The sequence below is a fragment of the Phocoena sinus genome, chromosome 19, assembly GCF_008692025.1.
Source record: "Phocoena sinus isolate mPhoSin1 chromosome 19, mPhoSin1.pri, whole genome shotgun sequence".
Classification (NCBI taxonomy): Eukaryota; Metazoa; Chordata; class Mammalia; order Artiodactyla; family Phocoenidae; genus Phocoena; species Phocoena sinus.
In genome coordinates this window covers 1,484,771-1,500,740 of record NC_045781.1, presented here as the reverse complement: position 1 = coordinate 1,500,740, position 15,970 = coordinate 1,484,771, and the positions used below count along the sequence as shown (strand labels likewise).

General features: G+C 42.7%; 1 protein-coding gene across 1 annotated transcript; it reads right to left on the bottom strand.

Moving 5' to 3' along the window:
• Positions 1-7,851: 7,851 nt before the first annotated feature.
• Positions 7,852-15,313, bottom strand: LOC116743523 (zinc finger protein 548-like). Its single transcript, XM_032612044.1, is given in 5 exon segments — positions 7,852-9,515; positions 9,518-11,041; positions 12,567-12,693; positions 14,280-14,358; positions 15,305-15,313. Coding segments are annotated over 4 exon segments (1,773 nt in total). The 5' UTR covers positions 14,292-14,358; positions 15,305-15,313; the 3' UTR covers positions 7,852-9,405.
• Positions 15,314-15,970: the final 657 nt, after the last annotated feature.

Here is a 15,970-nt window from a genome sequence, read left to right as displayed (position 1 = left end):
CTCACCCAGGGACTTCCCTGTGGCTCAGTGGTTAAGAATCCGCCTGCCAATGCAGAGGACACGTGTTCGAGCCCTGGTCCGGGAAGATCCCACATGCCGCGGAGCAACTAAGCCCGTGCGCCACAAGTACTGAGCCTGCGCTCTAGAGCCCGCGAGCCACAAGTACTGAGCCCCCGTGTCACAACTACTGAAGCCCGAACGCCTAGAGCCCATGCTCCACAACAAGAGAAGCCACTACAATGAGAAGCCCACACACTGCAACGAAGAGTAACCCCCACTCGCCACAACTAGAGAAAGCCCAAGCGCAGCAACGAAGACCCAACACAGCCAAAAATAAATAAATAAAATAAAATTTAAAAAAATGACTCACCCAGGACTCTGCCCTCAGGTCCAAGTCCCTTCTGCTCCAAGAAGGAAATTCAGGATGATTTGTCACCTCTGAGATACAAAGGATGGATGACATGTGAAGAACTTAGGAGGATACTGGAACCCAGTTGGGTTCCATCCACATGAATTAGGAGGATCTTTGAGTGATGACTTATTTTCCCTTTGGCTTTTGTTTTCTTCTTTATATAGCCTATTTTCTTATAAGTTTTTGCTTTGTGTTGTTCTTTTTCTTCCAATGAATGCATGTCTCATTGGCTTTTAGTACTTCAGCATGAAACTGAGGCTACTGCTGATTGTCTTCATGTTAGGCATGATTTGTAAAATAGGATGTTCCAGGTAGGGCGGCCAGATTAAACATAGGATAATCAATGAAATTTAAATTTCAAATAAACAAATACATTTCTGTCAAAGAGTGTTTGCGTATTTCCTTCTCCAAGATTTTCTACATGGAGTAGATAATAGCTGTGTTTTTGTCTATGTGGCCTTTATTTCGTTGAGATTTGTACCCTCTATACTTGTTCGCGTATTGCTTCCTTAGTTATTTAGAAAAAGGAAGGTTCCCTAAATTGATAGGTGTCATTATTTTTCCCTACTGGTGTACAACCTCTGGTTTTCTAAATGCCTACTCCGAAATAGGTTCTTCTCACACTTTAGTTCATCAGCTGATTTTAGACAAAAAGTCTTTTAAGACTTATTTCATGAAAAAAAGAAAAATAGATTAGGTAACCCAATTCGATTACAACTACCAGATCTCAATTCTCTGACTCCCTCAAACTCTCCAGGCAATGAGAAAAAATTCCCTAGATCAGGAAAACCAATCTGTTTCCTCCCAAAATGCAACCCATAAAGTCTAAAATAGATAAAATACAATAAAGAAAATCTACCACCAAACCAATGTGGAGGCCTCTTTAATAAATCATGGTTTCTCCTATTGGAGTTTCCATGGGAAACTGAATCTATTCGGATTCTCTAAAATAGTTCCTTCCATGACATTTATCCAATCACTGTACTGATTGGGTAACAGGAAGTGACCCCTAGAGTTTTCCCTAGCTCTGTAAATAGAGACATTTCAGCCTCAGAGACACTTTGAGAGCCAATCCTCGACGTTTTATTTTTAACTTATTTTATATTGGGGTACAGTTCATTAACAATATTGTGTTAGTTTCAGGTGTACAGCAAAGTGATTCAGTATACATATACGTGTATCTACTCTTTTTCAAATTCGTTTCCCAATTAGCTGTTACAGAATTTGGAGCAGAGTTCCCTGTGCTATACAGTAAGTCCTTGTTGGTTATCCATTTTAAGTATACCAATGTGTACATGTCAGTCCCAAACTCCCTATCTGTCCCCGCTGCCTGCCCTTCCCTCTGGTAACCATAAGTTCGTTCTCTAAGTCTGTGAGTCTATTTCTGCTTGGGAATAAGTTCATTTGTATCATTTCTTATATTTTGCATATAAGTGATATCATACGATATTTGTCTTTGTCCGACTTACTTCACTCAGTATGACAATTTCTAGCTCCATCCATGTTGCTGCAAATGACATTATTTCATTCTTTTTTTTTTTTTTTTTTTTTTTTTTTTTGTGGTACGTGGGCCTCTCACTGTTGTGGCCTCTCCCGTTGCGGAGCACAGGCTCCAGACGTGCAGGCTCAGCGGCCATGGCTCACGGGCCCAGCTGCTCTGCGGCATGTGGGATCTTTCCGGATTGGGGCACGAACCCGCGTCCCCTGCATTGGCAGGCAGACTCTCAACCACTGCGCCACCAGGGAAGCCCTATTTCATTCTTTTTAATGGCTAAGTAATATTCCATTGTATATATGTAACACATCCACACCTTCTTTATCCATTCTTCTGTCAATGGACATTTAGGCTGCTTCCATGTCTTGGCTATTGTAAAGAGCACTGCAATGAACATTTGGGTGCATATATCCCTTTGGACCATGTTTTTCTCCAGATATATATCCAGGAGTGGGATTGCAGGATCACATGGTAGCTCTATTTTTAGTTTCTTAAGGAACCTCCATACTGTTCTTCATAGTGGCTGCACCAATTTACATTCCCACCAACAGTGTAGGAGGGTTTCCTCTCTCCACATCCTCTCCTGCATTTATTGTTTGTGGATTTTTTTTTTTTTTTGGTGGTACGTGGGCCTCTCACTGTCGTGACCTCTCCTGTTGCGAAGCACAGGCTCTGGACACACAGGCTCAGCGGCCATGGCTCACGGGCCCAGCCGCTCCGCGGCATGTGGGATCTTCCCGGACCGGGGCACGAACCTGTGTCCCCTGCATCGGCAGGTGGACTCTCAACCACTGCGCCACCAGGGAAGCCCATTTGTGGATTTTTTGATGATAGCCATTCCAACTGGTGTGAGGTGATATCTCATTGTAGTTTTGATTTGCACTTCTCTAAGAATTAGTGATGTTGAACATCTTTTCATGTGCCTCTTGGCCATCTGTATGTCTACTTTGGAGAAATGTCTGTTTAGGTCTTCTGCCCATGTTTTAATTGGGTTGTCTATTTTGATGATATTAAGCTGCATGAGCTGTTTGTAAATTTTGGAGACTAATCCCTTGTCGGTCACATCATTTGAAAATATTTTCTGCCATCTGTGGGTTGTCTTTTCATTTTGTTTATGGTTTCCTTTGCTGTGCAAAAGTTTTTGAGTTTAATTAGGTCCCATTTGTTTATTTTTATTTCCATTACTCTGGGAGATGGATCAAAAAAGCTCTTGCTGCAATTTATATCAGAGAATGTTCTGCCTATGTTTTCCTCTAAGAGTTTGATAGTGTCTGGTCTCAGAATTAGGTCTTTAATCCATTTTGAGTTTATTTTTGTGTATGGTCTTAAAGAATGTTCTACCTTAATTTTTTTACATGTAACTGTCCAGTTTCTCCAGCACTATTTTTTTTAATTTTATTTATTTTTGGCTGCATTGGTTCTTCATTGCTGTGTGGGCTTTCTCTAGTTGTGGCGAGCAGGGGCTACTCTTCGTTGTGGTGCATGGGCTTCTCATTGCAGTGGCTTCTCTTGTGGAGCATGGGTCCTAGAGCAAGTGAGCTTTAGTAGTTGTGGCACACGGGCTATGTAGTTGTGGCTCGTGGTCTCTAGAGCACAGGCTCAGTAGTTTTGGTGCACAGGCTTGGTTGCTCTGCAGCATGTGGGATCTTCCAGGACCAGGGATTGAACCTGTGTCCCTTGCATTGGTAAGCGGATTCTTAACCACTGCACAACCAGGGAACTCCCCTAACACTATTTATTGAAGAGACTGTCTTTCCTCCATTGTATAGTCTTGCCTCGTTTGCCACAGATTAATTGACCATAGGTGCATGGGTTTGTCTCTGGGCTTTCTATCCTGTTCTATTGATCTATATTACTGTTTTTGGTGCCAGTACCATACTGTTTTGATGACTATAGCTTTGTAGTACAGTCCGAAGTCAGGGAGAATGATTCCTCCAACTTTGTTTTTCTTTCTCAAGGTTGCTTTGGCTATTCAGGGTCTTTTGTGTCTCCACACAAATTAAAAATTTTTTTTGTTCTAGTTCTGTAAAAAATGCCATTTTAAAATTTGATAGGTATTGCATGGAATCTGTAGATTGCCTTGGGTAGTATAGTCATTTTGACAATGTTGATTCTTCCAATCCAAAACATGGTATATCTTTCCATCTGTTTGTGTCATCATCAATTTCTTTCATCAGCATCTTATAGTTTTCAGAGTACAGGTCTTTTATCTCCTTAGGTAGGTTTATTCCTAGTTATTTTATTCTTTTTGACGCAATGGTAAATGGAATTATTTCTTGAATTTCTCTTTCTGATCTTTCATTGTTAGTGTATAAAAATGCAACAGATTTCTGTGTATTAATTTTGTAACCCGCAACTTTACCAAATTCATTGATGAGCTCGAGTAGTTTTCTGGTAGTGTCTTTAGGATTTTCTATGTATAGTATCATGTCATCTGGAAACAGTGAGAGTTTAACTTCTTTTCCCATTTGGATTCCTTTTATTTCTTTTTCTTCTCTGATTGCCATAGCTAGGACTTCCAAAACTATGTTGAATAAAAGTAGCAAGTCACTTGTCTTATTTTGTTCCCAATCTTAGAGGAAATGCTTTTAGCTTTTCACCATTGAGTAGGATGTTAGCTGTAGGTTTTTATGGCCTTTTTTAAGTTGAGGTATGTTCCCTCTATGCTATCAGCTATCTTCTTGCTTGTCAAAGACATGTTGACAAGTTTTGGAAGATGTTTCGTGACCTTCAATATGCAAGAAAAGACAGGGCATAAGGGAGAGTTGGAGAGGGATATCTTTCTGGCCTTGATAATCATTGATTGCTTTCTGACCTAGCAAGTAAAATTTATTGAGATATTTATTATTCTCTGAGATATTTTCCATTTCTTTTAAAATCTGAAACCTGTCTGTAAAGGAGAGCAAATAATCACATGCCATTTTCTGCCAAGATAGCAGGTGACCTTCTAACTGTTGAAGCCTGTGTGCAAAGGGGGCATCTTACCATGGAAAAAAAGGTTTGGCATTCCATGGTCTCATCTCCTTTATGGAAACTGATTTAGCAGTTCACCTGAAATTGCAGCAACAGTGAATGCACAGGGAGTTGAAATTATCTCTGAAAATTACTTACGAAATGGATATTACAAAAAGTTAATAATAATAATTATGTAGCTATGCAACAAAATTGACAAAAATTGTAGAGAAACGTATGTTACAGCCGAAAGAAAGTTAAGATCTCAGTGAAGTTGGAGTGAGAGACAGAGACGTCTGAAAGTCATAGAATGAAATTGCACCTGTGGCTGTGCTAGAACCTTGACCACACTCAGGGTTTTATCTCCAAACAGTGCTTCCTTTTCACATTTGAAAACGCTGGACTCTAACAACTTGGAGAGATAGGGTCGAGATGACATTTTGAAGAACTTACTGGAAATGTAAAAAATAAATAGGAGAACCATAATGTCATGTGTATTAACTGCTCTAACACGTGTTCAATAAAGCTCTACTCAGTTTCAGGAACAGTGGTAGGTTCATGAGACACATCTGCAATAGGGTGGCCAGTTCTGTCTATACAGGGTATTTCCTGTATTTAATGATTTTCGTTCCAGTTCCTATACTAATTTGTTAGGATGCCTTAAGTCTCTTGTAGTCCACTTTTTGTAATGGTTTGCAAAAAGTTGACACAGTGCAATTGTTTGATCAATATTGGAAATGATGGGCAGTCAACTATAAAACAGCATGTAATAACAGTTAAGCATGAGAGATATAAATATTCTACTACTAGCAAAGAAGACGATAAAATAAGATTGTTATTAAGAAGAATGTGGGTGGAAAAGATTTTTAAAAATCACAGGAGAAGTTGTAGTGGTCTTCCACACTGGACAGCATCATCTGTCCTCCAGCTCACAATGCTACTTATAGCCTGTGTCTCCATGAGGAATGTTCAGTGGACAACGGAATCAAATAAATTGGATGAGACTACCCTGGAAACTATGAAACAAACTAAATGGAATATAGAGGGTAATTACAAGGAATTTTATAAACAAATACTACAAAACAAGGAAAAGTTAAGAAGAAGCAAATTACCAGGTAAGTATACTTAAAGAGGTATGAAACTTAGTTATAATTTCCTTCAGAAACACAACAAATGATTTTTATATAAGTATGTCCTATGCAACATTTCCTTATTTTAGTGTATATGTGCATAGGGAGTTAGACATTTTCAAAATTTACTGAGCCAGATATTGTTTACTAAATCTAGCAAGGCTACTTTTCCACGTTATATTACCTAATAACCCTCTCAAGTAATTTCTGCTACTCATCCCCTCAATGGTAAATTCTGCATGTTGGGAGGACTTTTTCTTTAAGGGAGAAAAATTCCACCAGAAGAATAATATTATAAACCTGAATTGGGATATGAGACAGCCAATTGGTCATTTTGGGCTCCTCATGCCACTTAGAAAGAAAGAGAAATGCTCTACTGCCCAGGTGATGATGATTACTCTTTTTTACTAGAGGAAACTGAGTTGCTGCTCTCAATGGAATCCTGGAGCACTATGTCCGAAATCTGGGGGATTCTCCAGGGAATGTGACGGTAAATCCATGTCCAAAAATACACCTGCAACAACACAATGAAGGCAGGATCCCTTGGAGAGTCGGACCATTCTGGTTTTGAATTTTTGGTTCACCCACCAAATTAAAAAGCAAACCAAAACAAAGAAACCTCTGCCTAGCTGAAGGTCTGGCAAAGACAAAGGTGTAGGGTGGGTGATGGACAATGAGTGAAAATTAAAATAAAGTTCAACATGTGACCAGTTAAGAAAACAAGAAATCTCACTACTTTTTTTAGGTAGGAGAGATTGACTATACAAATTGGCAACGGGTACAGCAAATATAAAATAGAACTCAAGACTGCTCTAGGGAACCTAATAAGAGTTGCTGATTTTCAGCTTTTTACTTGCTGTTAGGATGGAGTGGTAACTTCCAGCTTCTTACACGCCAGGACAGAAAACGGAATTCCCTCTATCTGCTCTTATTTTCTTCATTTCTAGGGTCTTTGACTTATTTCTTAATAAGAATCTAAAACTCGTATGTCTAAAATTACACAAAAATAGGCACATTTAGATATCTTAAGTATCTTCTCTTAAGGCCTCAAATCTCTAAATTTTGACTGTCATGAACTTCATGAAACAGAAAGACTTAAATTCAGATACAATTATCTTAAATTTTTCATTAAGTACATTGTGCACATTGGGACTTTAAAAATACAACCAGACAGTGGCCTCTGTGATTGTTTCCTAGCTCTCACTCTAAAACCATTCTCTTTTGATTTCCTGGTCTATAATGCCTGCTGACATTTGTAAATTTTCATTTTCTCAAGAGCCACCTGGTTTGAGGATTACATGATAAAAAGATGACAAGGAATTGTACCAGCAGACTGCCTTTTGTCTTGACGGCAACTCTTCACTGGGTCTCCAGCCTACTGGCCTACCCTGCAAATTTTAGACTGCTGGCTATCACAATCACATCAGCTAATTCCTTTAAAGATCTCTCTCTCCTTTCTCTGTCTCTACACAAAATGCACGCGCTCACACACATACACAGATGGTTCTATTTCACTGGAGATCCAAATATATCACAGAACTGAACATTTAAAATAATGAGATGATAGTTTATGTTAAGTGAATTTTACCACAAAAAATGATTTTTAAAATTCCCTAAGAACCTTTATGATACAAAGATATAGCTTAAAGACACGACTAGAAAAAAGAAGCCAAATAAGAGAAAAATCTAGAACGATGTGTCAGTGGAAGCTTGTGTACGACGCAGATGGTTCAAAATTCTTTCTTTTATAATGAATTCATATGAAACTGAATTTCAGTTTAAATTACTTAGTTTCAACTTCACTTCCCACTTTAAACAACTTTTCTCATTGTGAGAAAAAAAACCACGTTTCTTACAAACAATGCAGCTCTAATACATAACAAAGCCTTCCTTATTTTTATTTAGTGTCATTCCTTTGCACACACATGAATAATACTAAAAATATATTCATGCACTCAGTGAAAACAGTCATAACAAGGAAACCTGTAGGATTCCCTTTATATGAAATTCTAGAAAATGGAAACTACAATGTCTACCTGGAGATGGCAACTTGGGTAGGCTTGGGAGAGAGAATACAAAGTGGCTAATGGAAACTCCATTAAGTAATGGACATGTTCATTACTGTGACTTATTTTTGTTGTTGTTGCGGTACGCGGACCTCTCACTGTTGTGGCCTCTTTCGTTGCAGAGCACAGGCTCCAGACGCGCAGGCTCAGAGGCCATGGCTCACGGGCCCAGCCGCTCTGCGGCATGTGGGATCTTCCCGGACTGGGGCACGAACCCGTGTCCCCTGCATCAGCAGGCGGACTCTCAACCACTGCGCCACCAGGGAAGCCCTCATGACTTTGGTGATAGTCCCATTGTGCAGATGTGAAAATACATTTTACAATTTTAATATGAAATTGAGTATGTCAGTACCTCAATAAAGCTGTTAATAAATATTCCATATAAAATCTGGATCTCCTCTTTCTCTAAATAGCATCATATCAGGCAAATCTGTATTGACCATCAGAACCCTTCCCCATGACTTAGGTCAATTCTGATTCCTTCTCAAAACAGAAGAAAATGCTGACAAGTGCTTCAACATGGGGAAATTATGCTAAGCTAAATAAGCCAGTTGCAAAGAGGTGAAAACTGTATGATTATACTTGTATAAAGCATCCAGAGTAATCAAATTAATCGACTGAGTGTAAAAAAGAGGTTGCCAGGTGAGGTAGGGAAGGAGTAGAAAGAGACGTTGTTTAAGAGGCATAGAGTTTCATTTCTGCAAGATGAAAAAAATTCTGGAGATTAGATGTGAATTTTTAAACACACTACACCCAACAATTTAAAAGGTAGAGGGTAAACTTTGTTACATATATTTTACCACAATCAAAGAAAAAAAATAGTTCTCAGGGACAGATTAGAGCAGACATTTTGCTAAAGTCTTTCCACATTTGCAATACTCTCTCTGGTGTGAACTTTTTGGTGCTGAATGAGGTGGGAGTTTTGGCTGAACATATGCCCATATTTGCTGCACTTAGACCTTTCTCCATTGTGAAATAGATGTTTAATGGAGTTGGAGTTTCACCTGAAGACTTCCATTCACTGTACTTAGAAGGCCTTCGTCTGGTGTGAACTCGATGTCTAACGAGTGGGGAGCTGTACCAAAACAACTTTCCATGCTCACTGTACTCAGAAGGCCCACTCCAACATAACTCATGAGGTACTTCTCCAGTGTTAGGAGTAGTACATAATTTACCATAACCTCTGCACTTGTAAGGTCTTTTGTTTTTTAATTGAAGTATAGTTGATTTACAATGTTTCAGGTGTACAGCAAAGTCATTTAGTTTATATATATATTATATATATATAATTCTTTTCCAAATTCTTTTCCATTATAAGTTATTACAAGATACTGAATATAATTCCCTGTACTATACAGTAGGCCCTTTCATAAGGCCTTTACCACTGTGAATTCTCTGCTTCATGAGGTTGGAGTTGTATCTAATGAATTCCCCACATTCACAGCACTCATATTGTCTTCAGTGTGGATTTTCTGGTGATGAACAAGGTGGGACTTCCTAATGAAGGCTTTCTGACATCTACTGCACTCATAAGGCCTTTCTCCAGTATGGATTTTCTGATGCTCAACAAGTATATGCTTGTGGCTAAAGGCTTTCCCACACTCTCTGCACTCATAAGGCCTCTCGCCTGTGTGATTTCTCCAATGTTTAATGAGGTTGGAGTTGTATCGAAAGAATTTCCCACATTCGCTGCACTCGAAAGGCCTCTCTCCACTGTGAACTCTCTTATGTCTAATGAGTCTGCAGTGGTACCTAAACGCCTTCCCACATTCACTGCACTCGTAAGGCCTTTCTCCAGTGTGATTTTGCCAATGTTTAATGAGTTTGGACTTGGACCTAAAGTATTCCCCACACAAGCTGCACTCATAAGGCCTTTCTACAGTATGAACTCTTTGATGTCTAATGAGGGTGGATGTGTACCTAAAGAATTTCCCACATTCAGTGCACTCATAAGGCCTTTCTCCAGTGTGAACTCTCTGGTGTTTAATGAGTGTGGAATTATACCTAAAATATTTCCCACATTCATTACACTTATAAGGCCTTTCTGAAGTATGAACTCTCTGATGTCTCATGAATGTGGAGCTGTACCTGAAAAATTTCCCACATTCGCTGCACTTATAAGGTCGTTCTCCACTGTGAACTCTCCCATGCCTTACCAGTCTATAGTTGTACCTAAAGAATTTTCCACATTCTCTGCACTCATAAGGCCTTTCTCCATTGTGTTTCCTCTGATGTTTCATGAAGTTGGCATTGTACTTGAAGAATTCCCCACATTTGCTGCACTCATAAGGGCTCAATCCAGTGTGAACTCTCTGATGACTAATGAGTGTGGAGTTGTACCTAAAGCATTTCCCACATTCACTGCACTGAAAAGGCCTTTCTCCAGTATGGATTCTCTGGTGCTGAACAAGGTGAAACTTTCTAATGAAGGCCATCCCACATTTGCTGCAGTCATAAGGCCTTACACCAGTGTGGATTTTCTGGTGCTCAACAAGGATCTGTTTTTGACGGAAGGCTTTCCCACACTGAGTGCACCTGTAATCACTCTGCCCACTATCAAAAGCTTCCCCACACTCAGTGTCCCTGTGTGGCTTCCCCACATTGTGAGGGGTCGGCTGCTTCAGAAGGCCTATGCTGCCTGGGAAGTCCTTTCTGTCTCTGCTGCATGTCAAGGTCCTCTCTGCCGAGTGAATGTTGCTATTGGTAAGAAATGAAGGCTGCCCCTCATCCCTTCTGGAAAGTTTGTCTCTAATCTGCTCCTTCTGGTGCTGGAAAAGGTTTGCCCCACAAATATACAGCCCTTCATCAGGGTACATTCCGTCATGCTCAGGTAGGTGCAAGTGGTCTCTGGACAGTGGGTCACACATCTCATAGGGCTGGGCCTTCTTGGTGGATGGATCTGGCTTTGGAGTCCCAACCTCTGACACCCCTACAGAAACACTTTGCTCAGAAGGTGCCTCCTCATCCTGTGCTCCATGCCAACAACCTGTAAGCAGAGAAATGCCGGTGAAGTGCATGATTATTTTGGTAGAAGGGGCAGCCCCATCAGAAATGACACACCGAAGACTAAAGCCAGAGAGAGGAAGGTCTGCTGTGCAGAGATGGGCCTGCATAGCTCCCATGATGAGAGAGCCCTGACAATAGGCAAGGACTGAAGGATGAGTTACTGTCTCAGTCCATTTCGGATGCTATGACAAAATACCACAGACTGGCTGGCTTATAAAACCAGAAAGTTATTTCTCACACTTCTGGAGACTTGAACCCACAGATCAGCCTGTACTCTCCTGGGTTGCAGACTTCTCATAGTGTCCTCACATGCTGGAAGGAGCTAGGAGGCTCTGTGGGGTCCCTTTCATAAAGGCACAAATCTCATTCATGAGGGCTCTTCCCGCATGACCTAATCACCCCAAAGGCCCCATCTCCTAATACTGTCACCTTAGGCATGGGGTTTTCAACATATGGAACATGGGGGAACACAAACATTCACACCAGAGCAGGGAGGAGAGGCAGGCCTCCAAGTCAACATGGCCATGGCTACTGGTGACAGGTGAGCACTGTGTCGAAGGTTGTGCCCAGATCTAGAAATACTTGATACAAAAGAAATGCTAAAGTTCAAGGACAATATAAGGATACGTGCAGACCTCACGATATCTTACATATAGGTCAAATGTTGAACATTGCAAAGGGAGCAATGAAACAGAACATGTGACAAGTGAGAGTCACAAAAGTGTGGTTGGAGTGTGACAGAAGAAATAAGAGTGGGGAAGAAATGAGGTGTGGCACTGATCCAAGCATCAATCAATAGTGAACACAGGACAGGTTCCGAGCTCTGACATCACACCCTTTCCCAGGACCTCACACCAAGCCCGGGTACTTCTGAGTGTCTCCTGCCATTGATGTAGTAGTGACCACGCTAGACTAGCAGGTACCCAGAGTCCTCCCCATTGCTGCAGGTGAGCATTGATGTGGCACCCGAAAGAGGTTAGTCTTACGTGAAAGACAGAAAAAGAAGGGGCCAGCACATGTAGACAGAGATCCAACACAGGGCTTTCGGCATTCTAAAATTATAAGAACTTCACAGGGGAGACTGTAGTAACAATCAGTGGTTCCCCAAATTAGTAATTAGGTTGGTGCTAAAATTCCTGGCACAGAAGGCCCTAAGAAATGTCAGCAAGAGGGAGGGGTAAGGCCTGGCACAACAAGAGTCCAAGCATCTAGACTGAGGACCCAACCAAGAACAGGCCAAGTCTGAAGGGGTCTCAGACAGAATCTAGATTTCTGATTCCTGAGCCCTATCTTGGAAGGACTCAGAGTAGAAGAGATGGGGCTTCTTGGGGAGAAAAATGACACTGTACACACAGTCCAGCCCCGGCACCAACAACACATATGCCAGGAAACCAGGAAAGGAAGCAGTACCCATGGTCTCAGTGTGGGGAGTACAGAGCTGCCCCCTGGGAAAAGGGAAAGAACAGAGCACAGCTCAGGGCACTGGCTGAGCTTGTGGACCTTACCTAGGGAGGTCACAAGTGCAAAGTTCTCCGTCATCACAGCATGGTACAAGTGTCTCTGAGCTTCATCAAGGAGGACCCACTCCTCCTGGGAGAAATACACAGCCACGTCCTCAAAGACCACACGGTCCTGCCAAAATTGGAAGAGTTTGGTTCATGGACAGCTTCTTGTTTTAACTATATTTTTGTGGATTCTGTATTTATCTATTTGCCATCCATTAATTACAGGGCTAAACTAATGGCCAAATTTGTTTACATCTCCCTTGCAATCCAGAGCCCATACTCTCAACCAACTCCTTAACTAACTCTCACGAACCAGGTCAGTATTTCCCCTGCCCTAAAGCAGCCCAGGGCCAGGTAACAGACAGCTAGGGACAGTTCCCATACCCCAGGTACACAGAATTATACAAACTAGTCACCCATAAACTTTTCATCCAATCCTCCCTGCATTTCCCTCAAAAGTCTATTAAAGGTGCTGACCTTTGGTGTCCCTTAGCTTGTGCTCACGCCTCCTGACCGAATCTGGTGCTTCTAGAGGTAGCCCTGTTACATAGTGTACCTCCTCCTCTTGGGAAATATAAGTAATAAAACTGTCTTTTAATGTCATTGGCCTCTCTGTATCACGACTCACTCGTCTCCACTAGTTAAAATCCTGTGGGTGCAATCGCTGATGCACTTCCCTTTCCTTTTCCAGGACCTTCAGCCCTCCCCCTACACATCCATTCCTGCTCATCCATCCCTCCTCCCACACGTCCCACCATGGAATATATACCAGGTCCCAGTGGCACCAGTGCCTGCTCTCTCCTTATTACCATTGATCACTGTGTCCGGCACACAGCATAAAACACATGGGGGAGGGAGAAGAAAACCACCATATAAGGTGTGGACCTGCATGCAGGGCCCTACCCCTCTCCTGCCACACAGTTTCCCTGGGGTTCCCCAGGTGTTGACCCTCAGACACATTCAGACTCGTCCCTGTCCTCAAGCGCCCAGTGCCAGGGCCCAGGACCAACCATTCACACTCCTCCTTACCTGCATCTCACTCGTTGGACTGCACCTTCCTCGTGACTCTAACCCTTCCACAGTGACAGTTCCACAGACAGCCCCAGCCCACACCATAGGCACTTCCTTCACCTCCTTACAGGGTACTCTGCACATGGAATCCAGGCAGTGAATGGAAATGCATCCAGCATTCATCTCAGCCCAGTCCTGCCCCTGAACACCAAAGTCCCCTGGGGCCAGGGCCTGCCCCAAGCCCTTCTTAGAAGGTCTCACCACCTGGCCCTGTTTTTTCCTTCCTCCCCAGCCACCCTTTTTATGTGAGACCTCATGTCCCCTTAGCCCTCTCCTTCTTCCGTGTTGCACAGACTGTCCCATAAGCAGTCAGCACGTTCTCTCCTCACATGAAGCCCAGGTACACCGACCTCCCCACCCACACTGTCACTGCACCCTAAGTCTAGCGACTCTCCTAGCTGATCCCATTTCCTCCCTCAACATCCATCTCATGTCCGCTCTGGCCTCAGAAGACTCTCACGCCTACATCCCGCTGTCATGCACAGACAAGGACACTCTGCTCCCTCATCTGTCTTCGTGATGCGCATCACCACCAGCCAGGTACCCAACCCACAGACTTAGTCCTGAGGCCCTTCACTCTCACTCCTTGTCCTCTAATGGCATCACCACCATAAACTAGAAATGATGCCGCCTAAATCTTACCTTCGGCTTCATCGTAGTCCACACAGCCACTCTGTTGTGGCTGTCTCCATCCTGAATCCGTCCTCTGAACTCCAGCCCTCTGTGTAAAAGTGCCCACTCAACACCTCCCCTTGGGTGTCTCTGGAACATTTGTGACGTGGACAAAAACGGACTCTCATTCCACCTGAAAATTCCTCCTAAAGCTGACTTTGCCCATTTTAGTTGATGAGGCATCCATCCTTCCTAACAAGTCCAGAAACATGAAGTCATCCCCAATTCTTCCTATCAGCCCACTTCCTTGAGTCCCTCACTCTCCATTACATAAAATATGGACAGTACAATACTGTAAATCATCTATACTTCAATTAAAAATATACTGATACATTTAAAAAAATAAATAAAACACGGGCAGCTCTAGTTCAAAACACATCCAGAAAACAACCACTCCCTACTTCCATAGCCACCACTCGGATGTAGCCACCACCAACATTCACCTAGATGACTGCAGAAATTCCTCTCAGGTCTCCCTACCTTCACTCACACCGTTGTCTGTCTTTTATTCTACAGCCAGAGGGAATCTGTTAAAACATGAGTCATAGCACCTTCCTCCTCTGCTTCAAACCTTCCGTACCTCCCATCAACCTGAGATGAGAGAACCAGGACCTCAGGCTATCATTCAAGGCCTGATACCTGTGAACCCCTATCCCAGCTCCCCATTCCCACCAGATATAACAGAGACCTGCAGTTCTCTGAACATTCCACCTCAGTATCACCTGCAACTGTCTGAACATTCAGAATCCTGAATGTAGTCAGGACTCTCTGCCACATCTTACCCCATCAGTTGTCAGAAATGGAACTATTCTATATAACCTGGGACTAAATATAGGATCCTGGACCTGGTGAAAGCACAGGGTCTACAGAGACAAGAGACAAAAAAGGGATAGAAGTCCTGGGACACTACCATTCCCTGAGGGCATACAGATCAGGATGATAAAACTATCAGGGTGATAATTGGGATGGGTGAGAGGTGGGACCCCTCCATTCACCTGTACAGGGTCCATAAGCATTTCTGCCACTGCCATGGGACCCTGGGGGAAGGAAGCCATGTGAAATGGGTAACAGTGGCAGGATCCTACAGCAGAGCTGGACCACCACTTCTGCCCTACCCTGGTGTAATTAGATCTCAGCCTGAGAGTCTAAGCTCAGTTCCTCACAAAACAGTATTGTCTCTTACTAGCTGAGTGACACTGGAGAAGGGTTAAACCTCCCTGAGCCTCAGGGAAAAGAAAAAGTTTATGAAGATTAAGAATGCTTCCAGGGCTTCCCTGGTGGCGCAGTGGTTGAGAGTCCGCCTGCCGATGCAGGGGACGTGGGTTCGTGCCCCGGTCCGGGAGGATCCCACATGCTGCGGAGTGGCTGGGCCCGTGAGCCATGGCCGCCGAGCCTGCGCATCCGGAGCCTGTGCTCCGCAACGGGAGAGGCTGCAACAGTGAGAGGCCCGCGTACCGCAAAAAATAAATAAATAAATAAAAATTTAAAAAAAAAAAAAAAAAAAGAATGCTTCCAACCTCACAGGGGTCATATTGTTATCTAACGTAAGGAGTACATACCATGTGTCAGCTATGACTGACCATAGGAACAACGGTTTTGTATATATTTTCAGTGCAACTGAAGTGATAGAGTTTTGAAAACTGGGGTCTTTATTTTTACTG